At 39.4% G+C, this 27837-nt stretch overlaps 2 protein-coding genes across 2 annotated transcripts; both read right to left on the reverse strand.

Moving 5' to 3' along the window:
• Positions 1-244: 244 nt before the first annotated feature.
• LOC133931829 (integrin alpha-M-like) lies at positions 245-12216 on the reverse strand. The gene is made up of 28 exons (XM_062378775.1): positions 12180-12216; positions 10363-10465; positions 10146-10240; positions 9964-10034; positions 9761-9875; positions 8441-8568; positions 7846-7996; positions 7520-7593; positions 7271-7391; positions 6797-6924; positions 6562-6708; positions 6259-6471; positions 5659-5792; positions 5052-5194; positions 4789-4943; positions 4543-4668; positions 4341-4414; positions 4015-4156; positions 3300-3398; positions 3140-3219; positions 2968-3054; positions 2796-2865; positions 2359-2457; positions 2160-2240; positions 1971-2081; positions 1698-1811; positions 1506-1616; positions 245-1292 (listed from the first exon to the last, which is right to left on the reverse strand). The coding sequence occupies exons 1-28, from the start codon at positions 12214-12216 to the stop codon at positions 1188-1190; spliced, it is 3114 nt and encodes a 1037-aa protein (XP_062234759.1). The 3' UTR covers positions 245-1187.
• A 2400-nt stretch (positions 12217-14616) lies between these two features.
• On the reverse strand, positions 14617-26397 carry LOC133931877 (integrin alpha-M-like). Its single transcript, XM_062378826.1, has 31 exons — positions 26260-26397; positions 24409-24511; positions 24192-24286; positions 24010-24080; positions 23689-23803; positions 23238-23365; positions 22914-23059; positions 22209-22359; positions 21521-21671; positions 21242-21315; positions 20736-20856; positions 20255-20388; positions 20019-20165; positions 19716-19928; positions 19158-19291; positions 18893-19035; positions 18630-18784; positions 18419-18544; positions 18220-18293; positions 17894-18035; positions 17189-17287; positions 17028-17107; positions 16856-16942; positions 16684-16753; positions 16251-16349; positions 16052-16132; positions 15863-15973; positions 15589-15702; positions 15397-15507; positions 15083-15183; positions 14617-14981 (listed from the first exon to the last, which is right to left on the reverse strand). Exons 1-30 carry the CDS (start codon positions 26294-26296, stop codon positions 15085-15087), a joined length of 3411 nt encoding a protein of 1136 aa, XP_062234810.1. The 5' UTR covers positions 26297-26397; the 3' UTR covers positions 14617-14981; positions 15083-15084.
• Positions 26398-27837: the final 1440 nt, after the last annotated feature.

A 27837-nucleotide genomic window follows, 5' to 3' on the forward strand; every position in this document is an offset into this window, starting at 1 on the left:
TTTTCTCTATTTACTGCGCGTTTCTGTAATGTGCTGTGCTGTGTTGTGAAATTGATAAAGATGTTTTCTTAATTTGCTTTTTTTTGGTCAACTTGCATGTGTTTTCTTTGCCCTCAGGGCCACCGTATGATTCAATACATTAAGAACATGTTTTAAAAAGACACCAGAAGAATACAACCTTAACTTCAGCTCTTGTTGGCTGTCGTGGCACTTTTTGCTGGAAAAGGGGAAGTAGATGCAGACACAGATATGAAGGAGTTTTATTTATAACAAAAAATCGATGCGTACAAAAGCCACAGCACGAATGCTAAAGCACTTGTGATCAATCCTCTCAGAATGGATGTTAACACCGGGTCTGAATAGGGCCTGGTTTTAATTGGATTTTAAGTTTTAACTGACATGAGTCAGGCTTCATGATGTGTAAGACATAGACTGATAATTCACAAAAACTGTATTCCTGTGTTTTTAAGGTGCTGACAAAGCTGGCTCAAGTCTGAGAGACCTTGAGACTCAAGTGGTAAACTGTGGGAGCATTTCTGATTCGGACAACATTTGCACTTATGCCGTAGACCTTCAAGAGGTAAAAATCTTCCCATCCACCTGAGTTTCTGAAATCGAATTGCTTTTCTTAGCAGGGAAGAAGGTTTCAGATCAGGACCTGACTGATGTTGACTTCTCTTTTTCTCTTTGCAGGGGGATCAGGGCAGCCCTCTGCTCTGGAAATCAGACTCCTCTTGGTTCCAGGCGGCTGTTGTCACAATGAGTGGGAATAAATCGGTGCGGGCAGATATTCAGTCATTTGCCAAAACCTCAAGATTCGGGTCATTCTTAAAGGAGACAATTGGTGATTTGCCATCTCCTGCAGTGTCTACATGATTTCTTGATCACATTTTAAAAGTCATATCAAGTCTTGAAATAAAAATGAATGAAGCATAAAACAAATGTTTTTTCATGTTCATTCCAGTTTAGCAAGAGAAGCTGCTCATAAGCAAATTTCATTTTAGCAGTTTTCATGATAAGCAGAAGCCAGCAGATCCAAGTGCTTTTTGTTTTTCTCACTTCCACCTAAAGAACACAAAGAAACACAGATAGATGGCAGGAATAATACAGCACCAACAAATTGTTGCGGCTTGATTGCATGTAAGAGGACTGTTGGGGCTTGGCAGTGGTATATGTGCCAATTACGTTTATTGTTCTGGTATGGCCAAAGGTTCATCAGCCCCTGGTTCTGCTGCTGCTGCTGCTTTTGCCTCATTCATTATTTCTTTGTATTTACTCTTGAAAAATCCAGCCTGAGATAAAAAAAAGAAGAAAGTGACATTAAAACACTCTGATCCTGCATTAAAGCTGCTTCATACATGAAGGGAAAGAAGAGAATAAGTGCTGAATAGTTAAAAAATGAAAGGATAGTGTTCATATACTTTTATTGGGGATGGGACACCGTTCATTGACTCCATAATGCTGTATAATTAACTAAAATAATGTATATATTTCGTGAGCCTCACCTTATACAGGCCAGCAGTGAGTAAAGCCATCAGAGCTAACCCTCCCAGCCGTCCCCAGAGGATTTCTTTGGTGAAATCTGGTTGTGGATAGACTTCAACCTCGGCTTCAAACTGAGATACGAAATGACATGAAGGTGGATCAAAAACAAGGTTATTTGAAAGACAAGTAAAATAAATAGAATGTGGAATCACCTTGTGAATCGGAGGCTTGTTATTAGACTCTGTAGAAAAGAAGATGTACTGGTTTGTGTCATACTCCACAGTAGCCGTGCTGGTCAAGAGGAATTTTGCCGAGTCGAGTCCAATCTGTTTAGAAAATGAAAGACTTCGTGATGAGACCTGCATTGCCTTTGGTAACATTCAATTTCTCTAGTAAATTACTGTAATTTTACCACTTTAGAATGAGCACCGGTTGTAAAATACTTCAAAATGCATGTCACAATATGACACATGCACATCAGTTACCTGCTCTATCCATCCTGAACTGATGTTGGCAGAGATTTTGTACTTTTTACTCTCCAGTCGTCCCATGAACCTACTGCACCTGAACACTCCGCACCTGGCCACAGAGCAGTCCTGTGGGTGAGGAAGAGACGACAGAAGTTGTAGTACAGGGTAAGTACTTGAATCCCCCATTGAAGATAGTTTACTCACCACTACATTATTCTTCTTTATCTTAGCAACAAAGTCTGTGACAGTATGGTCTTCGTCTGTGTCTCTTTGGCAGTCTGGAATCTGGAACAGAACAGGTTTGCATCAGTTTAACAGACGACCAGATGTGGTTCTCCTGTCCCTCCCGTTCTTGAGGCTGCAACAGCGACATGAGAGACTTTTCATGGATCAGTAACGTCACCTGCAAACTGCTCGAATCCACCCAGATGTCTTTATTGCCGAGCTTGACTGGCACCTTGATCACCACCGTGAAGTTCAGCGCCCTGATGTTGTTTGTGACCTGTCAGAAGAGGAGAAAGGGAAAGGATAGATTTGAAGAGGTTGAGCTTGAATCAGGATCAAGATGATGAACAAGTTATTAATCTCAGCCAAGATGATTCTGTTTTCATCAGGGTTTGATGTTTGGAAGGATTGTGCAAGAAAGAGGAAGAAACTCTTTGATGTGTATACTTTTTTTAATATTTAAAATTGCAATATTTTCTACATTTTCCTTATTTTCATGGATCTTGACACTTTACCAGGCATGTTTAGGTGGCTGATACTGATGAGAGTGTGTAATTTGGTTCGGCATCTAGTCAATTTAAATTTGATGATAGATTTGATGATGAGATACATTACCACAATTGACTGCTTCTGAGGTTTCAGCAAATCGTTCTTTCCAAATGTGAAGCTGTTGTAGCTGAGGGAGCTGAAACAGATGTTTTAATATCAGCCAATAGACTCTACACTTTAAAATTGTTAATATTTTTATGTGATTTCTTTGTCTAACGCAGGGAAAAAAACACCAAACCTTTCCAATGTGACCAAAATACTGTACTTCACGTCCAACCATTTAATTTGGTAAAGTTCACTTGAAGTGGAATGTTCCTGATTCTCACTAAAAGAGAAAATCGAAATTAACTCTGCAAAATATGTATTAGTGATGTAATATGACTATTAAACATTATAGACAGGCACAGTACCTGGAAGCATTTGCAGAGATAAAAATCTTCCTGTCAAATTGTCTGTTGCTTTCGATCCCATAGGAGACGGTGAACAAAGCCTGTAATGAAAGTGGGGTGAGATTGACACTGCGTTTGCTGCAGCAATGGGAAGAGATGCCTGTTTACAAACAACACAAACCTTAGTGTTGCTCTTGAAAATGGGGTTGTTAATAGTGCAGGTTGTCAATCCTCGCGATAAGCCATCTTCACTGTCCAAGGAGTTGCACTCGATTCTTCCCTTCATTAAAAGGCAATCAATGAAACAACATTATTGCTGTGTGAGCGATAGACTGTATCAGTAAATCAGCAATGAGTCTCCACTTCCTCCCGTGAATGAGCCTTAAATATCCTGAGCCTAAAAGTAAGGGTGCTGCCATCTTGATATTTTGGCAACATTTTGAGAATAGACAGTCTGCGCAGTAAAGATGTTTTGTTGTTAATCAAGACCGATACTCATGGTCAAGAAATCCATTATATCAGACCAGATTCTAATGATTTACGGCAAATTTTTGCTAAATACTAGATATGTCGCCATAAATTTGAGCCTTGTCCGTATTCTGCATTCATGTAATCTTTATTTTGTTTTTGTGCACATCTTCTGAAGGTTTATGGATATTGATAAACAGACAAAATGGAGCAGTACCACTGGTTATCATAGGGGGCAATGTAGCCAATCGTTTAAGCGAGACAGAACATGAGGAAGACAATTCATCAATGGCGGAACTTTATGAATAGAGACTTGAAACTCTTGACTCGTTACTGCCCTCTAGTGGATGTACAGCTTAACAACCATACCAATGTAAACAACGCATTGGAAGTATGTCGGAGATACCGTTAAACCAATGAGCCCATACCTGCAGACCTGTGAACTTCCTGTAGGAGAGCCCAGCTGGGTACGTAAGTTTCACGTAGCTGTTGTCGGAGTCTTCTTCTCGGTTCTCCACTGATACGGTGACGTCCAACAGTTCATCAATGCCCACCTTCAACTCTGAGGAGCTGACAGAGAAAAGAGAAGGTGAAGGCATAGAAAACAATAAATCTAATTTTCTCCTTTTGTGCTAGCAGCTAGCGATCCCCTCAGCTAGATATTCACAGTCTACTATGCCAGACATGTTATTGCAGAGAAGAGAAATGTTACCTTGCCCACACCCATAGGTTGGGCTTCACTTTTGTTTCTCACCTGTTGAAGTTGAAATCCACTTTCAGGTTATCTACACACTTGTTGTCAGTGCCACAGTTGATCTCGAATTTCAACTGTGGAAGAGAGCATGAAGAAAAACAATAACAATGACAAGAATTCATCAAAGTTCAAATTGAAGCTGTTCACTTACTCTGTTCAGCTAAATCGACATTTCTTGCAAGTTTGTTTAAAGGTCACTTACAGAATGGTAGGTGGTGGTTTGAGCCTGCTGGGCAAGACTTGGTTTAAGGTTTGCAGCAGAGGGAATACCGTCAAAGGTGAATCTGAGCTCATTTCTAAGTACATAGAGAGCATCCTGAGGACAAGCCTGCGAGAGGAGGGCACAGTTGGGAAATACTGTGAGTTTGAACTCAGTGAGTTTGCTTGTTTTTTTTTTTCAGACGGAAACCTCTTTGGGTTGTGATATAATCTGATGTCAACAACTCACCCGAATAAAGAATTTCACTGGGAAGCATTTTGGCCTTCGTAAGTTAACGACAATTGACCCGGTCATCTCTCGTTGTTTGCCGTTGATGTAAGCTCTGTTGTTTGGGACCTTGCGGGTGGCATCCAGTGTTAAAGTATAATTGATCTTTGCTCCAGCTGGAATGAATGACGGTTAAATCAATATGTTACTCATGTATACTGAAATGTATTTGAACAGAGAGACAGTGGCTCTGTGGTTCAATAAAAGTGAGAGGAATGAGTAACCTGTGGAAACTGTAGAAAGTTTGGTCATGGTAAAGCAAATTTCAGCTGTGTTCTCCAGTGGGTTCTCGCAGATTGGTTTTTTTGTAGGGATCTGGTTTGGGTTGAACGACATCGTAGCCTCTACCATTACCACAGGCTGTGACCTGGAAATGGATAGAGCAGGAAAAAATGAGGACCACCATGTTTTCATAGCATTAAATCAAGAAAAAATTAACACTTGGAAAAACATCGGTGCGACAAAATCTACCGAATAATGTGAGAAAACGTTATTTGACGTGCACTTTGACTGGTCCATGTCCTATCAACGAACATGGCGGAGGAGGTGAACTAACTTCTAGACAAAAATAAATCGGATTGACAAGAGCTGTGACAATGTTGAGACAACAAAAAAAGGTTTGTGACATAAACTGCATCCAGCCACCAGGTGGTAATCAAAAAGCCTGGGCTTCACTTTTGGGAGCTAACAAATCTTCCATCTGTACAGTCTATGCTATAAATTATATTTTGATATAATTGTAAGCTTATAAAAAATAAGATTACAATTGAACAAAAGCAGTAGGTTAACAAAGGACATTGATGTTGACAGACAGCAGAATATTGTACAAACCTGAGTAAGACAACTGTGCCCTTTGACCCCACTGCTAAGTCAGGCAGACTGTCGCCACTGCGGTCAAAAGATGAGTCACTGATTGACATACCGAAGAATCTAAGTTGTTGCCGGACTTCAGAGGCAGCAATTCTCTGTGGAATTTAAGTATTTTAGATGAAAAATTATAATCCCTCTGAAATAATTAGGCCTCACAGACTGAATTTGTAACAGTCCCACTTAATTCCTCTTAAACTCTTCTGTGTTCTTCATAATAACATATTCAAAAGGTTTGACATGAAAAAATTCCCGTCACAGCCTGAAACAACTTAACTCTACAACTTATGGCCCAGGCCCTGCCCCCAATATCCCAACTCTCACAGCACCACCTGCAGGTGAAGAGCTTTATTCATCTGCTTGGCCCCACCTACAAGTTGACTTTCTTAGGTTTGTGACATCACAAACCCCGGCTGTAATCCATAATTTTCCAACTGGCATTTGTTTACTGCAGCTTTATGGTGGAAAAAACTATTGTCTTTGATCATGTCCAACCCTGAATTATGAATATGTTTTTATGATTTTCACCCGAGGGGGACATTGAATTTTTTTGAGTCTACTCACCTGTGAGTAAGTTGAACTGACTCTGCTTCCTCCTTCACCGTGGAATATGTAGATGCTGCCTTGACCATCATTTTCCAGAGGTGCACCGACTGCTACCTCCCTGAGGTCATCTGAGTTGAGATCAGGCAGCACAGCCAGAGAAGAGCCAAACCTCGCCTGGTCGGACTCAACCCCTCTCAGCACTAGCGGAGATTCGAAGTGACACTCGACCCTCTGTTCAAATATATGGAGGAGAGTCAACGTTTGCCTGGATGTTAAGAAAAACTAATTTATTTAATGGCACTAGAAGAAATAGTCACTTACCGAACCAGCTAAACCACAAACGTACACTCTTCCCTCTCTATCAGCTTCCTTGTACATCGGGGCAGATATGAGGATTAGGTCACTGTATCCGTCAGCGTTCACATCCATGGCTCGAACCTCTGCCCCAAAATATTCACCAGTCTGAAACTGTTTAAGAAGCAAGAAGAAAACAAGACTACTCAATCCAGATCTATGTACACGTTGATCGTCTATATATCTGATCCAAACCACGCACATTCCAGTCGAAGGGATCTATCATCTGATACGTCTGGACTGCCATCACAAGTCCTCTGTGTTTATATCTCGGAGCGCCAACAATCGTCAATTGGCCTTGTCTGGTTCTTGCGATAGTCATGGAGTAACCTGAAATTTAAAAGTTAAAGCAAATAAATTAAAACATCCAAAGGTTTTGTTACAATTGGCAAAAGAGTAATTTGTAAAAACTAACTAACTTTAGTAGGGGGTGCAGTGTTTTTCTTTTCTTTGAAGGGTTTCTAATTTACCTTTAAATGTAACTTTGGTGATTTGTGGAGCTTCATGTATGACATGTGAACATGTTTTACTGACATGACACTTGCATGTACAGTACTTTCTGACTTGCCTTTTTACCATCCTTTGCTCAATTCATGTGGTTGGGTGGGAGGGAGGGTTACAGTAGAAAAGTACTAATCACGTGTGTATTAGTTTGTTATTACTGTAAAATTCTTACCCAGATAACTGTCTTGTTCCATGGACAAAGGCTCATAAGAACTCCGCTTCTGGCCTGATAATGTGTATTCCATGTAGCCTCCTCTCCACTGGTTGGCGCCAACAGTGCCCATTTGAATTCCCTGTAATTCAGAAAACCACAATCAGCCCACAAAAGCGAAAGTTAAATTCATAATAGAGTCAAAATATGTCTCCTGTGTGTAACTTTTCTATCTTAAAGGCAGGTGTCGGTGTCTTTGATTATTATTACCCCTGGCACATAAGCCACACTGAATCCCTCCTGAGCCATTTCCATTTTCAGTGTCTCTCCACTGGACTGAGATCCTGAAACAGCAAAAGAAATTAGCACTGAGCTGAATCCCACAGTTACATGCCCGCTGTTGTTGAATGGATTTACAGTTGCAAGCTCGTTAAAACAAGTTCAACTTATTTTAATATAATTATTAATTCAGTTTTGGATTACATTACATAAGAACTTGATGTGCATCACGATAGGAGCCCAATAAACAACATCAATGCTAATATTCGTCAACTGAGAATGTAAATTCGATTTAAGCTGTAAGTTTACATCCGTACCCTCAATAGAGAAGATTTTGTCCTGCAAATTCTTTGTTATTGCTGCAAGTGCGTCAAAGCTCTCTACTCGAAACACGTGATCTGTCGAGAGCGAAGATGCAATGAGGTCCAGTTCCTGTTTCGCCTCTTTGGAAGAGAACGCTTCCCCCACCTAGAGGCATGTTGAGAAAATAGTTTTAATGCTGTTCAAGTTGATTTTTTTACTTGTTCATAGATAGTTTATCCACCCGCACTCATCACAAAACCAGAGTTAAAGAGTAAGTAAGGTGTTTATGTAAACAAATTCAGAGAAGGTAAATAAGAGAGTGATTCATTGAAACATAAATAACAAAGAATGAAAAGATATATCTGTAAAGAGACAATGTATAAATTAAGAGGGAGATTAATAAGATAAATTAATTGATATTAATAAAATTGATTAAAAAAATTGGTGTTAATGAGATGTGGTGAAGGATTGTGAACTTCTCATTTCTGAAATTTCACTTACAATTCACAGGCTGGTATCATGTAACTGTGTGTCTGGATGTATGGTCAAAACAAAAACAATGCCTTTTCTGTTAAACAAATTTTGGTCATTGATGTTAACTGAACTTACCCCAATAGCAAATCGAACAATCTTTGCATTCTCAGCTAAGCGTATTGCATATGGCAAGTCTTCTTTGCCAGCAGATTTTCCATCAGTAATGACGATCAGGATCTTCTTCACGTTTGGTCTGGAACCTCCTGCTGATGTGAAAACATTATGGCTGCAAAGACAAAAACAATCATCTAAATACACTTTTGTCCAAATCTAATGTTCAGTCACTTTATTGCTTATACATTGTTCACAGTGAGGAGGTTTAACACAAACGTTGTAAAATGTTTTGTTGCTTATCAAGTTTGTTTAAAACCACAACCCTCTCTAAGGAGCAAAAAACAGCTTTTACTCTCAAAAGAAATTATGATGTGACATTTATTGTGATAATTATCGATATTGACGTGAAAAGTTTGGTATAACTTTTGATCATATTGTCCAGCCCTATTTTGACGTCTAGCTCACTTTGGGGTTTGTCTCGTCCACTGTACGGGAGACAAACTACACACACAATACCACAAACTACACCCTCAAAAGTGTGTTAACTGCTACTGTGTCAACAATTAGACCACCCTCATATACATTATCACATCAGGATCACATCAGCACTTACACGACATATCGGATGGCACTAGCTGTATTAGTTCCTCCGCCTATTTGACTTATTCCATCGACTTTCGACTCCCATCGTCCAGATGAAAAAATGTCACGAAAGCTCAATTCAACAGTGACAACCTGCGAGAACAAGACAACAGCAAACTGCAAAGAGAGAAGAAGAAGAAGAAGAAGAAGAAGAAGAAGAAGAAGAAGAAGAAGAAGAAGAAGAAGAAGAAGAAGAAGAAGAAGAAGAATTATATGTAACAGTCATTGAGGTGGTGAAAAACTGTAGAACGTGATCTTTCAGTGAGTGTCTGCAATAGTTTAAGTGGCAGTGGGAACATCGTCCTGGGAACATACCTGTGTATCTTTTCCAACAACTGGGCGTACCAGCGTTTTCACAAATTTCTTCATTGTATTAAAATCTCTACGGTCGACGCTGCTTGAACCATCCAAGAGAAAAGCAATATCTGCTTCGGCTCTGAACTCTGTCAAAGACACGTTCCAGAATTGAATCATTCGTTAAAATCCACATTGCACATCTTTGACAAAATCTATTTGATGTGTCGTTTGTCCTGTCTTAAAACATGGAGGAGGCTTTATGAGCTACACTGCAGACATCTGGTCCACTCCTCTGAAAGTCAGTTCTAACATCTAAGCAAACTGAGACTAATTGACTAAAAGTCAATTAGTCTCAGTTTGCAGTCTCAGTCTCAGTTTTTTTAGACATTTTCACAAACTCACCTGGAGAGGACGACGGCACAGCGGATCCAAACCAATCGTCCCGTTCGATCTGGAAGCATGCACCGCTGTACATGGTGATACTTTTGTAATCCTTTGGGATGGTTGGGCCACACACCTGAAAAGAGACAAGATCATGTCATCCTGATTGAATTAGCGGACTATTTGGTTCTGTTTTTTTTTAGAATGCAGGTTAAACAACTCACCACAGTGTTTTGTGAGATGGGGTCATGCTTCATTGTCAAACCAAGGGACATGTTGACTGCAAATTCTGGCGCTGCATGGAAAACATTAAACACTTGTGTTACAAAGCTTCTATGATATGAATGCTTGTTGTCACAATATCTGTTTTTCTGGTCTTTCTCTGGAGACCTTAAAAGCCGCCTACCTGCAAATGTCAGACTTGTGCAGGTATCAGTGCACTTGTATATTTTCCCCCTTCCCGATGGTGAATACTGTTCAAGGGGAGCACTGATGAGCACGCTGAGGAAATAAAACCCAGAGAAATATGGAACAGAAGCAGTATCGTATGCAACGTGCAGCTGTTTTCTTCTATCAAGAAATGCCATATGTTATTGCAGCTGTGAGACGTGAGACTGACTTACTCTGACTGTCTTTGCACAACCTGGTAGCCAAACCCTGCGGCACAGCTGGTCCAGGTCTTCCAAGCCACGGGGTCGATATTGAAACATAGAGCCGTATTCAACACTGAGAAACGAGAAATGATAAGATCAGAATCATACTTGCTGAAGTGTAATAACAATTGTAAAACTCATCAGAATTTTTTGTTCTAGGAAAGTCTATAGACTCCATGTGAAGTATTCAGTTTGTGTTTCGTTTCCAGTGGTGTGAACTGTTTACCACGTTGTCTCTTTGGATAACACCACTAGGGGGCACCAAAGCAGAGCATTTCAAACTCTGGACTCACTAGTGCAGTGCCAGACAGACCTGGAGATGAGAAAATGCTCTTAAATCTTCATATTTTATCCCATCTTTTAATATTGGGAACTTGCAGGTAGATAGAGTGGCTCTTAACAATAATTAATTAGGAACATTCATGAGACAGCTACTACCTCTTTGTAAACTTCCGAGTAATTTGTTAAAGCAGAAACGCAAATGAAGCCTCTCTTCTTTTTCCTTTTTTGGATTCTCCAAAAATGGTCAACGTGATACAAACTCTTTGTCCGTCTGACTAATGATGTTCTCATGGTGAACAGCAGGAGAACAGAAGAAGTTGAACCACCAGAGTTTGATGTCTGTGACTTTAACGATATTTTGTTATCTTGTACGTTTTGAACATCGTGTGTATATTCACATTAAGTTCAAACCTGAGTTTCTGCTGTGTTTTACTTTTCATTTCTTCTGACACTATAGGTTGTATTTTAAACCGCTTAATATAACCAGCTGTATATTAACTTACCCTGGGTCAAAGAGCACAAAATATGTGTTATGATGGATAAGTATAATGGTAGGCATTTAGTAAACGCACATTATGATGACTTTTAACAGTCATCATAATGTGTCCTGTCGGTAAGATTCAACAAGCAACCGCATCACAGTTCAACAGAACCGCGAATGCAGAAACCTTATGACCAACCGGAGATTTCACCGAAATTGCGAACTGGACTGCAATTTCTTTTCCCCTTTCTCTCGGACTGGTAACATGATCTGGGCTGAATAATTATACTACGCTAAGCAAGGCTGTTTAGTTGATTCTGTGTGGTGTTTAAAAGTTTGATATATGTTGTGATATTGTGATTATATGTTATTTGAAAGTTAATGAACGATACCCTCTAAACAGACTCTTGCATTCTCTTATTACCATTCACACAGACACACGCATATCTCTTCACCTACTCACCTCCTCCCCCACTGCAGAAGAAAAGACGGGGCTGTTAACTTTAGTGGGCCAAACCACCATTTTGAAAGCATGCTGAAGAAGGTGTGAATTGACAGCCATTTTGGTAAACACACTAATTTACATACACACACACACACACTCACATGCACATCTTTGTTCAGCTAGTACGTTTTGTTATTAATTTGTGTTTTTATACTTTATTATATTCATAATACATGTTTTTCTTACACAAATGTTCTTTCATTAATATTGCATAAGTGAATTTTGCCAACCGCTACACTGTCAAGAAACTGCATAACCTTCACTGTTGAAATGGGATCAATATGGAGACTGGGGTCTGTCTGGGGTGTGCTCTATATTTTCTAAATGTTGTTATTAATGTTCGTTCATCCTTTAGCTCGGTAAAACAAGGCAAATAACAGCATTTCTGCAGGAACACTTTAAATGTCACTTAACAAAATAGATTAAATTTAAACCCTTTGTCCATATGTTAGGATGGTGTATATTATTATTTTAGTTTTTAAAAGACACTTTAAGAAAAAAACCTGCAAGTTTTCTTACCTGAAATGAAGACTGCAGCAGCAAATATCCCGGCCATTGTGTTATCCTGTCGGGAAAATGCATAAAGTGCGATGGTTTGCTCACATGAATGTATGTGGAAGTGAGAGAGGCGACTATTTCTACTACTACCTGTGTAGAAATCGTGACAGGACTAGTTAAAATTTGAGGTTAGAGGAACTCAAAGTAGGTGGGGTCACAATACTAACCCTTTCCATTGAATGTGGGCTGTAATGACAATATGTCACCACTTCCAGGAAGCACAGGCAGCTTTTTATTATGGTTCAATACATAAAGAACATGTTTTAAAAAAACACCAGAAGAATACAACTTTAACTTCAGCTCTTGTTGGCTGTTGTGGCACTTTTTGCTGGAAAAGGGGAAGTGGATGCAGACACAGATATGAATGAGTTTTATTTATAACAAAAAATCTATAAAGTCACTTTAAATTCAAGGATACATCCACAGCAGTGAGAAAACATTAGGACTTATTTCTATAGATTAAAATAAAAACCAAATACAATTGTTTTGAGATGTATAGGATGTTGTCTTTCGCTGATATTGGTGTCTCTCCTGACAACTTTGGCAGTAAGGAAGTCAAATATCATGCAGCTCCTTTTCTACCTCTGTCCCATCGCACGCCATTTGAGAGAAAGAGCTCAGCACTATGAGCAGGGAGATTCACTATCTGTTGACTTAATTACCTCTGATAGAGAGGTATGTTTTTGTTTATTTGTTTATTCGTCTGTTTAGATTATGCAACAATACTGCTCAACGGATTACCATAAAACTCTGATGGGCGGTTGTTCGATGTGTCAAGAAGGAATCCCTCAAAAAAATGGGAGGACAAATACATCATCTTGCCTTTATTATAAAACATATTTAAAAAAAATAAAGTAGAAGGATTCATTACTAAGTCACCCTGCTTTTATCTTTTTATCAGAGCTCTGCATGTAGAGCCACTCTGCAGCTCACAGCTGCCTCTGCTCAGGAAGTGGACTTCCTTCAGAACCACTGATCACTGATGATAACTTGCGGCCCTGCCACGAGTGTTTGGAACCAAGCTCTCTGACCACATACAACATCTTCTTAAAAGATAGCGCAAGACACATGTTTGACTTGCGCTATCACATAACCAGAGTGAGAAAATATAACAGATATAAAGTGCTGTGAAACCAAATGACGTGCAGGTACAACCTTTGCAGAGTGTGCCCCTTGACCCTTTCCCTGCCGAGCATTGTTCTTATTATTATTATTGGCAAGATTATCCTGAGTAAATTTACAGTCTTTAACATTGCTGTACTACAGCTCCAGCAACCCGTCAGCTACATAGATTATATCCAGCCTGTGTGTTTGGATAGTAACAATGACAGATCCTTTCCCGTTGGTAGTCAATGCTGGCTGCCAGGCTGGGGGATGGGCAGTAAGAATGGAGGTGAGGATCCTTCAAGCTATGTTACCCTGCTCAGACTTGGTATTAACATCCATCCTGAGTGATCCAATCACAAGTGGTCAGCACCCACCCGAATGCGTCATGATATCATCTGATCAGGCAAACTACGGTGGGAGGTGGTCTTGGCTGCATGGGGCCTCATTGTTTTTGCTGTGTGATGACAAATGTGTGTTTTGTCGAGACGCTTCACACAAGTGCATTGACAGAAAGCATGAATGCAATAGTATGAGTACAAAAGCCACAGCACGAATGCTAAAGCACTTGTGATCAGTCCTCTCAGAATGGATGTTAACACCGGGTCTGAATAGGGCCTGGTTTTAATTGGTTTTTAATTTTTAACTGACATGAGTCAGGCTTCATGATGTGTAAGACATAGACTGATAATTCACAAAAACTATATTCTTGTGTTTTTAAGGTGCTGACAAAGCTGGCTCAAGTCTGAGAGACCTTGAGACTCAAGTGGTAAACTGTTGGAGCATTTCTGATTCGGACAACATTTGCACTTTTGCCGTAAACCTTCAAGAGGTAAAAATCTTCCCATCCACCTGAGTTTCTGAAATCGAATTGCTTTTCTTATCAGGGAAGAAGGTTTCAGATCAGGACCTGACTGATGTTGAATTCTCTTTTTCTCTTTGCAGGGGGATCAGGGCAGCCCTCTGCTCTGTAAATCAGACTCCTCTTGGTTCCAGGCGGCCTTTGTCACAATGAGTGGGAATAAATCGATGCGGGCAGATATTCAGTCATTTGCCAAAACCTCAAGATTCGGGTCATTTTTAAAGGAGACGGTTGGTGATTTGCCATCTCCTGAAACGTCCCCAACAGCAAATGCAGCAGAAAAAGCCTTTTCCTTATTCTTTAGTTTTAATGTCCTTATTACCTCCATGTTCCTGTTGTAATGATTTGGTATTAGTTGAAGCTGCCTGAAATAGTCCAATACTATGAACGCACTTACAATACTCAGGTCGAACAAAAGAGAATACACCATGAGGCATTTCCAATCAAATCTTTATATATCTAACAGAAGGTATTTTACTTTAAGAAATCTGTAGACAAATTGTACTACAAAATGCAAATTCTTTAAAAATGTGTTAATCCATCTGAATGAGGTACAGTGTTTATTCTCCGTTCCATCAAACCTTGTCTATTTGACACTTTGATCACATTTTAAAAGTCATATCAAGTCTTGAAATAAATAGGAATGAAGTATAAAACAAATCTTTTTCTAGTTCGTTCCGAAAACAAAGCAATTCAGTTTAGCAAGAGAAGCTGCTCCTAAGCATATTTCATTGCAGCAGTTTTGAAGATAAGCAGAAGCCAGCAGATTCAGGTGCATTTGTTTTTTTCACCACCACCTAAAAAACACAAAGGAACACAGATAGTTTTCAGGAATAATAAACAAATTGTTGCGGCTTGATAGAATGTGGCATGTGGCAGTGGTATATGTGCCAATTACGTTTATTGTTCTTGTATGGCTGAAGCTTCATCAGCCCCTGGTTCTGCTGCTGCTTCTGCCTCATTCATCATTTCTTTGTATTTACTCTTGAAAAATCCAGCCTGAGATAAAAAAAGAAAGAAAGTGACATTAAAACACTCCGATCCTGCATTAAAGCTGCTTCATACATGAAGGGAAAGAAGAGAATAAATGCTGAATAGTTAAAAAATGAAAGGATAGTGTTCATCTACTCTTATTGGGGGTGGAACACCGTTCATTGACTCCATAAGGCTGTATAATTAACTAAAACAATGTATATATTTTGTGAGCCTCACCTTATACAGGCCAGCAGTGAGTAAAGCCAGCAGAGCTAACCCTCCCAGTGATCCCCCGACGATTTCTTTGGTGAAATCTGGTTGTGGATAGACTTCAACCTCGGCTTCAATCTGAGACATGAAATGACATGAAGGTGGATCAAAATCAAGCTGATTTGAAAGACAAGTAAAATAAATAGAATGTGGAATCACCTTGTGAATCGGAGGCTTGTTATTAGACCCTGTAGAAAAGAAGATGTACTGGTTTGTGTCATACTCCAGAGTAGCCGTGCTGGTCAAGAGGAATTTTGCCGAGTCGAGTCCAATCTGTTTAGAAAATGAAAGACTCTCATGATGAGACCAGCATTGCCTTTGGTGACGTTCAATTTCTCTAGTAAATTACTGTAATTTTACCACTTTAGAATGAGCACCGGTTGTAAAATACTTCAAAATGCATGTCACAATATGACACATGCACATCAGTTACCTGCTCTATCCATCCTGAACTGATGTTGGCAGAAATGTTGTACTTTTTACTCTCCAGTCTTCCCATGAACCTACTGCACCTGAAAACTCCGCACCTGGCCACAGAGCAGTCCTGTGGGTGAGGAAGAGACGACAGAAGTTGTAGTACAGTGTAAGTACTTAAATCACCCATTGAAGATAGTTTACTCACCACTACATTATTCTTCTTTATCTTAGCAACAAAGTCTGTGACAGTATGGTCTTCGTCTGCGTCTCTTTGGCAGTCTGGAATCTGGAACAGAACAGGTTTGCGTCAGTTTAACAGACGACCAGATGTGGTTCTCCTGTCCCTCCCGTTCTTGAGGCTGCAACAGCGACATGAGAGACTTTTCATGGATCAGTAACTTCACCTGCAAACTGCTTGAATCCACCCAGATGTCTTTATCGCCGAGCTTGACTGGCACCTTGATCACCACCGTGAAGTTCAGCGCCCTGATGTTGTTTGTGACCTGTCAGAAGAGGAGAAAGGAAAAGGATCGATCTGAAGAGGCTGAGCAAGCATCAGGATCAAGATGATGAACAAGTTCTTAAACTCAGCCAAGGTGATTCTGTTTTCATCAGAGTTTGATGTTTGGAAGGATTAAGCAAGAAAGAGAAAGAAACTTTTTGATGAAAATGTTGATGTGTATACTTTATCTTTAAAATTGCAATATTTTCTACATTTTCCTTATTTTCATGGATCTTGAAACTATACCAGGCATGTTTAGGTGGCTGATACTGATGAGAGTGTGTAATTTGGTGCAGATCTAGTTAAAACATCTAGGATCTGGTGAGATACTTTACCAGAAGTGACTGCTTGTGAGGTTTCAGCAAATCGTTCTTTCCAGATGTGAAGTTGTTGTAGCTGAGGGAGCTGAAACAGATGTTTTAATATCAGGTAACAGACTGTATGCTTTGAAATTCTTTATATTTTAATGTGATTTGTTTGTCTAACACAGGAAAAAAAACACCAAACCTTTCAAATGTGACAAAAATGCTGTACTTCACGTCCAACTCTTTCATTTGGTAAAGTTCACTTGAAGTGGAATGTTCCTGATTCTCACTAAAAGAGAGAAGTGAAATTAACTCTGCGAAATATGTATTAGTGATGTAATATGACTAATAAACATCATTGACGGGCACAGTACCTGGAAGCATTTGCAGAGATAAAAATCTTCCTGTCAAATTGTCTGTTGCTTTCGATCCCATAGGAGACGGTGAACAAAGCCTGTAATGAAAGTGGGGTGAGATTGACTCTGTGTTTTGCTGCAGCAATGGGAAGAGACGCCTGTTTACAAACAACACAAACCTTAGTGTTGCTTTTAAAAATTGGGTTGTTGATAGTGCAGGTTGTCAATCCTCGCGATAAGCCATCTTCACTGTCCAAGGAGTTGCACTCGATTCTTCCCTTCATTAAAAGGCAATCAATGAAACAACATTATTGCTGTGGGAGCGGTAGACTGTATCTGTAAATCAGCAATGAGTCTCCACTTCCTCCCGTGAATGAGCCTTAAATATCCTGAACCTAAAAGTAAGGGTGCTGCCATCTTGATATTTGGCATAATTTTGAAAATAGACAGTCTGCGCAGTAAAGATGTTTTGTTGTTAATAGACCGATACTCATGGTCAAGAAATCCATTATAACACACCAGATGCTAATGATTTACCGCAAATTTTTGCTCAATGCTAGATATGTATATGTAAAATGGAGCCTTGTCCGTATTCTATAATCTTTATTTAGTTTTTGTGCACATCTTCTGAAGATTTATGGATATTGATAAAACAGACAAAATGGAGCAGTACCACTGGTAATCATAGGGGGCAGTGTAGCCAATCGTTTAAGCAAGATAGGACATGAGGAAGACTTTTCAGCAATGGCGGAACTTTGTGAGGAGAGACTTTAAAAACGTGACTCGGTGCTGCCCTCTAGTGGATGTACAGCTTAACAACCACACCAATATATACAACGCATTGGAAGTATGTCGCAGTGACCGTTAAACCAATGAGCCCTTACCTGCAAAGCTGTGAACTTCCTGTAGGAGAGCCCAGCTGGGTACGTAAGTTTCACATAGCTGTTGTAGGAGTCTTCTTCTCGGTTCTCCACTGATACGGTGACGTCCAACAGTTCATCAATGCCCACCTTCAACTCTGAGGAGCTGACAGAGAAAAGGGAAAGTGAAGGCGTAGAAAAACAATAATCTAATAGTCTCCTTTTGTGCTAGCAGCTAGCGATCCGCTCAGCTAGATGCTCACAGTCTACTATGCCAGACATGTTCTTGCAGAGAAGAGAAATGTTACCTTGCCCACACCCTTAGGTTGGGCTTCACTTTTGTTTCTCACCTGTTGAAGTTGAAATCCACTTTCAGGTTATCTACACACTTGTTGTCAGTGCCACAGTTGATCTCGAATTTCAACTGTGGAAGAGAGCATGAAGAAAAACAATAACAATGACATATCATAAAAGTTCAAATTAAATCTGTTCACTTACTCTGTTCAGTTTAATCGACATTTATTGCAGGTTTGTTTAAAGGTCACTTACAGAATGGTAGGTGGTGGTTTGAGCCTGCTGGGCAAGACTTGGTTTAAGGTTTGTAGCAGAGGGAATACCGTCAAAGGTGAATCTGAGCTCATTTCTAAGTACATTCAGAGCATCCTGAGGACAAGCCTGCGAGAGGAGGGCACAGTTGGGAAATACTGTTAGTTTGAACTTAGTGAGTTTGTTTGTATATAATGTGATGTTAACAACTCACCTGAATAAAGAATTTCACTGGGAAGCAGTTTGGCCTTTGTAAGTCAACTTCAATTGACCCGGTCTTCTCTCGTTGTTTGCCGTTGATGTAAGCTCTGTTGTTTGGGACCTTGCGGGTGGCATCCAGTGTTAAAGTATAATTGATCTTTGCTCCAGCTGGAATGAATGACGGTTAAATCAACATGTTACTCATGTACACAGACATGTATTTGAACAGAGAGACAGTAGCTCTGTGGTTCAAGAAAAGTTAGAAGAATGAGTAACCTGTGGAAACTGTTGAAAGTTTGGTCATGGTAAAGCAGATTTGAGCTGTGTTCTCCAGTGGGTTCTCGCAGATTGGGTTTTTTGTAGGGACCTGGTTTGGGTTGAAAGACATCGTAGCCTCTACCATTACCACAGGCTTTGACCTGGAAATGGATAGAGCAGGAAAAAATGAGGACCACCACGTTTTCATAGCATCAAATCAAAAGCAAAAGGAGTATGTTAACAACGACGGTAATAATGACAGACTGTAGAATCTTGTACAAACCTGAGTAAGACAACTGTGCCCTTTGACCCCACTGCTAAGTCAGGCAGACTGTCGCCACTGCGGTCAAAAGACGAGTCACTGATTGACATACCGAAGAATCTAAGTCGTTGCCGGACTTCAGAGGCAGCAATTCTCTGTGGAATTTAAGTATTTTAGATAAAACATGTTAATCTATCTGAAAGAATTAGGCCTCACAGACTGAATTTGTTACAGTTCCACTAAATTCCCCTTAAACTCTTCTTTGTTCTTCATAATAACATATTCAAAAGAAAAATTCCCCTCACAGCCTTGAAACAACTTAACTCTAAAACTTATGGCTCAGGCCCTGCCCCTAATATCCCAACCCTCACAGTGCCACCTGCAGGTGAAGAGCTTTTTTCAGCTGCTTAACCCCACCCACAAGTTTACTTTCTTAGGTTTGTGACATCACAAATCCATATTCTGCAGCTTTATGGTGGAAAAACTCTTGTCTTTGATGTCACGTCAAACCCTGACACATGAATATGTTTTTATGATTTTCACCAGAGGGGGACATTGAATTTTTTTGTTCCTACTCACCTGTGAGTAAGTTGAACTGACTCTGCTTCCTCCTTCGCCGTGGAATATGTAGATGCTGCCTTGACCACCATTCTCCAAAGGTGCACCGACTGCCACCTCCCTGAGGTTATCTGAGTTGAGATCAGGCAGCACAGCCAGAGAAGAGCCAAACCTCGCCTGGTCGGACTCAACCCCTCTCAGCACTAGTGGAGATTCGAAGTGACATTCGACCCTCTGTTCAAAATATTTGGAGGAGATTTAATGTTTTTCTGGATGTTAAAAAAACTAATTTATTTAATGGCACTAGAAGAAATAGTCACTTACCGAACCAGCTAAACCACAAACGTACACCCTTCCCTCTCTATCAGCTTCCTTGTACATCGGGGCAGATATGAGGATTAGGTCACTGTATCCGTCAGCGTTCACATCCATGGCTCGAACCTCTGCCCCAAAATATTCACCAGTCTGAAACTGTTTAAGAAACAAGAAGAAAACAAGACTGTTTATTCCAGATCTATGTACACGTTGATCGTCTATATATCTGATCACAAACCACGCACATTCCAGTCGAAGGGATCTATCATCTGAGACGTCTGTGCATGAACTGCCATCACAAGTCCTCTGTGTTTATATCTCGGAGCGCCAACAATTGTCAATTGGCCTTGTCTGGTTCTTGCGATAGTCATGGAGTAACCTGAAATTTAAAAGTCAAAGCAAATAAATCAAAACATCCAAAGCTTTAGCTACACATTACAAAAGAGTAATTTGTAAAAACTAACTAACTTTAGTAGTGGGTGTAGTGTTTTTCTTTTCTATGAAGGGTTTCTAATTTACCTTTAACCTTTTACCTTTTTTGAGCTTCATGTTTGACATGTGTTACTCACATGACCCTTGCATGTACAGTACTTTCTGACTCCTTGTTCCTCATTTGCCTTTTAACCTTCCTTTGCTCAATTCGTGTCGTTAGCGTGGGAGGAAGGGTTACAGTAGAAAAATACTAATCACATGTGTATTAGTTTGTTATTACTGTAAATTTCTTACCCAGATAACTGTCTTGTTCCATGAGCAAAGGCTCATATGAACTCAGCTTCTGGCCTGATAATGTGTATTCCATGTAGCCTCCTCTCCACTGGTTGGCGCCAACAGTGCCCATTTGAATTCCCTGTATTTCAGAAAAACACAATCAGCCCATAAAAGCGAAAGTTAAATGCATTATAGCAGGGGTCTTCAAAATTTTTCAGGCCAAGGACCCCCAAGCTGGTGGAGAGACGGAGCAAGGACCCCATACCATATATTTAGTAAAAAAGTGTGTTTTATATTGAATTGGGCCTAGTGCCATGTATAAACATAGCTACCCTGTTATTGTGCATTCAATACTAAACTATTCAAATATTACACAGTTTCATATATTCATGTTTTTAATTTAAACATGTGCAAGGTACAAGGTGGTACATGTCACTGCCTTTTATTTTTAACATACATAATATGTCTCCTGTGAGTAGATATTCTATCACAAAGGCAGGTGTCGTGTCTTTGATTATTATTACCCCTGGCACATAAGCCACACTGAATCCCTCCTGAGCCATTTCCATTTTCAGTGTCTCTCCACTGGACTGAGATCCTGAAACAGCAAAAGAAATAAGTACTGAGCTGAATCCCACAGTTACATGCCCGCTATATTATAATATAATTATTATTTCGGTGTTGGAATACATAACATAAGAACTGGATGTGCATCATGAAAGGAGGCAAATAGACAACGTCAACCCTAATATTTGTCAACTGAGAATGTTAATTCAATTTAAGCTGTAAGTTTACATCCATACCCTCAATAGAGAAGATTTTGTCCTGCAAATTCTTCGTTATTGCAGCAAGTGCGTCAAAGCTCTCTACTCGAAACACGTGATTTGTCGAGAGCGAAGATGCAATGAGGTCCAGTTCCTGTTTCGCCCTTGTGGAAGAGAACGCATTCCCCACCTAGAGGCATGTTGAGAAAATAGATTTAAAGCTGTTCAAGTTTAGTTGAATTTTATTACGCGTTCGTGTACAATTTATCCACCTGCACTCATCACGAAACCAGAGTTAAAAAGTAATGTATTTATGTAAAAACAATTCAGAGAAGGTAAATAAGAATGTAATTAATTGAAACATAAATAGCAAAGAATGAAAAGATATATCTGTAAAAGAGACAATGTATAAATTAAGAGGGAGATTAAAAAGTAAAATTAAATGAAAAGTCTGTTTAAAAGTTTGGTCTTGAATTTGATATCCACATAAATAGGTTTAGGGGATTTTTAAACCAGTAAACTTTTTTCAGAATCAATTCTAAAAACAGCAAGAGAAGAGATGGTGTTGATGCGATGTGGTGAAGGATTGTAAACTTCTCATTTATGAAATTTCACTTACAATTCACAGGGTAGTATCATGTAACTGTGTGTCTGGATGTATGGTCAAAACAAAAACAAGGCCTTTTCTGTTAAACATATTTTGCTCATTGATGTTAACTTAACTTACCCCAATAGCAAATCGAACAATCTTTGCATTCTCAGCTAATTGTATTGCATATGGCAAGTTTGGGCTGTCAGTAGATGCTCCATCAGTAATGACGATCAGGATCTTCTTCACGTTTGGTCTGGAACCTCCTGCTGATGTGAAAACATTTTGGCTGCCAAGACAAAAACAATATCATCTAAATAAACTTTTGTCCAAATCTTTGGTCAATAACATAACATAACAATTTCATCTCTTGAGATCTGCATTTTATTCATGTTTGAAAATATGCTCATTATGCAACTGACTTAGTTTCCCATATTTTGGCTTTAACAGTTATCCAAGAATATACCCAATAGCAATATAACTAATGTTCAGTCACTTTATTGCTTATACATTGTGCACAGTGAGGAGGTTTAACACACACGTTGTAAAATGTTTTGTTGTTTATCAAAAAACTGCTTTTACTCTCAAAAGAAATTATGATGTGACATTTATTGTGATAATTATCGATATTGACGTGGAAAGTTTGGTCTAACTTTTGGTCATATTTTCCAGCCTTATTTTTACGTCTAGCTCAGTTTTTTTTTTTTGTCTCGTCCACTGTACGGGAGACAAACTACACACACAATACCACAAACTACATCCTCAAGAGTGTTAAATGCTCCTGTGTCAATAATTAGACCACCATCATATACATTATCACATCAGGATCACATCAGCTCTTACACCACATATCGGATGGCAGCAGCTGTGTTAGTTGTGCTGCCTTTTTGACTTATTCCATCGATTTTCGACTCCCATCGTCCAGATGAGAAAAAGTCACGAAAGTTCGATTCAACAGTGACATCATAAGAGAACTGGACAACAGCAAACTGCAAAGAGAGAAGAAGAAGAAGAAGAAGAAGAAGAAGAAGAAGAAGAAGAAGAAGAAGAAGAAGAAGAAGAATTAACTTACAGTCATGGAGGCAGTGACAAACTGTAGAATGTGATCTTTCAGTGAGTGTCTGCAATAGTTTAAGTGGCAGTGGGAACATCGTCCTGGGAACATACCTGTGTATCTTTTCCCACAAATGGGCGTACCAGCGTTTTCACAAATTTCTTCATTGTATTAAAATCTCCAGGGTCGACGCTGCCTGAACCATCCAAGAGAAAAGCAATATCTGCTTCGGCTCTGCACTCTGTCAAAGACACGTTTCAGAATTGAATCATTTGTTAAAATCCACATAGCACATCTTTGACAAAAATGTAATTGATGTGTCCTTTGTCCTGTCTGTTAACATGGAGGAGGCTTTATGAGCTACACTGCAGACATCTAGTCCGCCCCGCTGTAGGTCAGTTCTAACAGCTAAGTAAACTGAGACTAATTGACTTAAACTACTGTCACTTCAAATAAGACAAAAAAGAATCTAATAAAAAACAGGAAAACATTTGTGAGCATGAATAAATGTTAAGGTGGAAAAGTTTACCAAAAGTGTATAATGGTACATTTTCACAAACTCACCTGGAGAGGACGGCGGCACGGCAGATCCAAACCGATTAAACTGGTCGATCTGGAAGCATGCACCGCTGTACATGGTGATACTTTTGCAATCCTTTGGGATGGTTGGGCCACACACCTGAAAAGAGACGAGATCATGTCATCCTGATTGAATTAGTGAACTATTTGATTCTGTAGTCGCCCCTTAAAACAACCGTTTTTCAGGCTGCAAAGCAATAAGAATGTGATTATAAGTGAACATATCGAATGTTTAATTGGACTTTTGACTGATCTCTATATTGATTTTAACTATGTTCTGGAAATCTTTGAAGTTTTACAACTCACCAGAGTGTTTTGTGATTCGGGGTCTTTCGTCATTGTCAAACCAAGGGACATGTTGACTGCAAATTCTGGTGCTGCATAGAAAACATTGAACATTTGTGTTACGAAGCTCATATGATATGAATGCTTGGTGTCACAATATCTGTTTTTCTGGTCTTTCTCTGGAGACCTTAACAGCCGCCTACCTGCAAATGGCAGACTTGTGCAGGTATCAGTGCACTTGTATATTTTCCCCCTTCTCGATGGTGAATACTGTTCAAAGGGAGCGCTGATGAGCACGCTGAGGAAATAAAACCCAGAGAAATATGGAACAGAAGCAGTATCGTATGCAACGTGCAGCTGTTTTCTTCTATCAAGAAATGCCATATGTTATTGCAGCTGTGAGACGTGTAACTGACTTACTCTGACTGTCTTTGCACAACCTGGTAGCCAAACCCTGCGGCACCGCTGGTCCAGGTCTTCCAAGCCACGGGGTCGATATTGAAACATAGAGCAGTATTCAACACTGAGAAACGAGAAATGATAAGATCAGAATCATATTTGCTGAAGTGTTATAGCAACTGTAAAACTCATCAGAATTTTTGTCTCTAGGAAAGTCTATAGACTCCATGTTTGGTATTCAGTTTGTGTTTGTTTTACAGTGGTGTGAACTGAGGTTTACCACGTTGTCTCTTTGGATAACACCACTAGGGGGCACTAAAGCAGAGCATTTCAAACTCTGGACCTGCTAGGGCAGTGCCAGACAGACCTGGAGATGAGAAAATGCTCTTAAATCTTTATATTTTATCCCATCTTTTCATATTGGGAGTAATAGATGTGTAAAGTAAATTTAAGAAAGGACTTCCTCAAGCAGGCCCTACACAATACCTCACTGTTTTATCATTTGTGAGCTGGACGTTGAGTTTTATAAACATTCTTTTTTTGGCGAGTGAAGTTGGAAAACTACATGCTCAACCCACCTGGTTTATCTGCTGTGAAGATTCTTTATAAAATGTAACTGAGTTTGTGTTCACATTCACTGTTCACATCTGTGACAGATGTTTATAAGAGTTTGCAGGTAGATATAGTGCCTCCAATCAATAATTAATTTAAGAACATTCGTGAGACAGCTACTACCTCTTTGAACATCTGAGTAATTTGACAAAGCAGAAACAGGTTTTTCATCATGGAAACAAGCACAACTTCCTTCTATACGTGCTATTTTTGTACAGTGAGAGATTTGTTTGTTGCGCAAGTCTCTCTTCTTTTTCCTTTTTTGGATTCTCCAAAAATGGTCAACATGATACGAACTCTTTATCCGTCTGACTAATGATGTTCTCATGGTGAACAGCAGGAGAACAGATGAAGTTGAACCACCAGCGTCTGATGTCTGTGACTTTAACGATATTTTGGTATCTTGTACGTTTTGAACATCATGTGTATATTCGCATTAATCTTGCATAAAAGTTCAAACCTGAGGTTCTGTTGTGTTTCACTTTTCATTTCTTCTGACACTCTTGGTTGTGTTTTTAGCCAATTAAAATAACCGGCTTTATACTAACTTACACTGGATCACAGAGCACAAAATAGATGTGGTATGATGGATGAGTAGAATGTTTCATAAGTCATTTAGTAAACGCAGATTATGATGACTTTTAATAGCTTTAATAGCTTTTATGCAGCCAGCTTCTTTTATGGTCAGTTTAAATGTAAAACACCATTTTTATTCAGGATGTTTGCCTCTAAAGATTGAGGAGTCATGGGTGAACAATGTACGGAGTCTCCTCTCTGCACAGGAAGAGCAGATATAGATAATATCTGGGTGGGTTGTTGATAGTTTAGCCTCTTCTTATGTGTTCCTGTGATTATTTCCAGATTCTTGCCGACCTAATCTATTCATGTAGCACATGCACACAGGTCATTTAAATGATAGATGCTGTTAAACAAACACAATGAATCTAAATGGTCAAAACAATGTATCTACCAGTATGAGCAGTTGAAATGGGATCAATATGGAGACTGGGGTCTGTCTGGGGTGTGTTCTATATTTTCTAAATGTTGTTATTATTGTTCATTCATCCTTTAGCTCGGTAAATCAAGGCAAATAATAGAATTTCTGCAGGAACATTTGAAATGTCGCAAAACAAAATAGATTACATTTTAACTGCCTCACAAATATGTAAAAAATAGTTTTCTCCATCTGTAAGGATGTTGTATTTTATTTTTTAATTTTTTTAAAGAATATTTAAGAGAAAAACCTGCAAATTTTCTTACCTGAAATGAATACTGCAGCAGCAAATATCCAGGCCATTGTGTTATCCTGTTGGGAAAATGCATAAAGTGCGAAGGTTTGCTGACATGAATGTATGTGGAAGTGAGAGAGGCGACTATTTCTTCTACTGCCTGTGCAGAAATTATGAAAGGACTAGTTAAAAGTTGAGGTTAGAGGAACTCAAAGTAGGTGGGGTCACAATACTAACCCTTTCCATTGAATGTGGGCTGTAATGATAATAAGTCACCACTACCAGGAAGCACGGGCAGCGTTTTATTTTGATTCAATACATTAAGAACATGTTTTTAGAAAGACACCAGAAGAAAACAACCTTAACTTCAGCTCTTGTTGGCTGTTGTGGCACTTTTTGCTGGAAAAGGGGAAGTGGATGCAGACACAGATATGAAGGAGTTTTATTAACGACAAAAAAATCTATAAAGTCACTTTATATTCAAGGAAACATCCACAGCAGTGAGAAAACATTAGGATATATTCCTATAGATTAAAATAAAAATCAAATATAATTGTTTTGAGATGTATAGGATGTTGTCTTTTGCTAATGTTGCTGTCTCTCCTGACAACTGTGGCAGTAAGGAAGTCAAATATCACGCAGCTCCTTTTCTTCCTGTGTCCTAATCGCACGCCATTTGAGAGAAAGAGGTCAGCACTATGAGCAGGGAGAGTCACTGTCTGTTGACTTTATTACCTCAGATGGAGAGGTATGTTTTCGTTTATTTGTTTATTTTTCTGTTAGGATTATGCAAAAATACTGCTCAACGGATTACCATAAAACTCTCATGGGCGGTTGTTCGATGTGTCAAGAAGGAATAAAAAAAAAGTGGGGCGAAATACATCATCTTGCCTTTATTATAAAACATAATGAAAACTCATAAAGAAGAAGCATTTCTTACTAAGTCACCCTGCTTTTATCTCTTTGTCACAGCTCTGCATGTAGAGTCACTCTGCAGCTCACAGCTGCCTCTGCTCAGGAAGTGGACTTCCTACACGACCACTGCTCACTGATGATAAGGTGTAGCACTGCCACAACTGCTTGGAACCAAGCTCTCTGACCACATACAACGTATTCTCAGATGACACATGTGTGACCTGCGCTGTCACATAACCTGTCAGAGTGAGAAAATAAAACAGATATTAAGTGTCGTGCAACTAAACGACGTGCGTGCACAACCTTTGCAGAGTGTGCCCCTTGACCCTTTGCCTGCAGAGCAGCGACGGTTGAGAAAAAGGTCGTGAACCAGGACAGAGTGTCGCTGTGTCTTGATAAAATTTCTTAGTGCAGGTTGGTTATTTTGTCACATGCTCTCCCTGCCTCAGTGTGTGTGTGTGTGTGTGTGCGTGTGTATTAGTACATTCTGTATACACCCCAAAGTTCATACATATACCCTTTCCATTTACCCTTTCAAATGACCTCCGGGAAATATGAAGCGCTTCCAAATTATGAAAGAAACAAACTGCAGTTTAACAATGTGGGAAATCTGCTTTTATAAATTGCAATATAAAGTTATAAAAAAGCAGTTTGCAAGATTCACTAGTTTGCAATAGATTATCTAAAAAGTAAG

Source organism: Platichthys flesus, chromosome 20, assembly GCF_949316205.1.
Source record: "Platichthys flesus chromosome 20, fPlaFle2.1, whole genome shotgun sequence".
In the NCBI taxonomy this organism is placed as follows: domain Eukaryota; kingdom Metazoa; phylum Chordata; class Actinopteri; order Pleuronectiformes; family Pleuronectidae; genus Platichthys; species Platichthys flesus.

Coding starts and splice junctions, on each gene's coding strand:
- LOC133931877 (XM_062378826.1), bottom strand. CDS start 26,296: ATGGCCTGGATATTTGCTGCTGCAGTATTCATTTCAG. Junction 20,857..21,241: donor GTGTGGCTTATGTGCCAGGG/GTAATAATAATC, acceptor TCTGAAATACAG/GGAATTCAAATGGGCACTGT. Junction 18,294..18,418: donor AAACCACCACCTACCATTCT/GTAAGTGACCTT, acceptor TCTCTTCCACAG/TTGAAATTCGAGATCAACTG.
- LOC133931829 (XM_062378775.1), bottom strand. CDS start 12,216: ATGGCCGGGATATTTGCTGCTGCAGTCTTCATTTCAG. Junction 10,241..10,362: donor GTTGTGCAAAGACAGTCAGA/GTAAGTCAGTCT, acceptor TTATTTCCTCAG/CGTGCTCATCAGTGCTCCCC. Junction 2,082..2,159: donor TAAAGAAGAATAATGTAGTG/GTGAGTAAACTA, acceptor CCTCACCCACAG/GACTGCTCTGTGGCCAGGTG.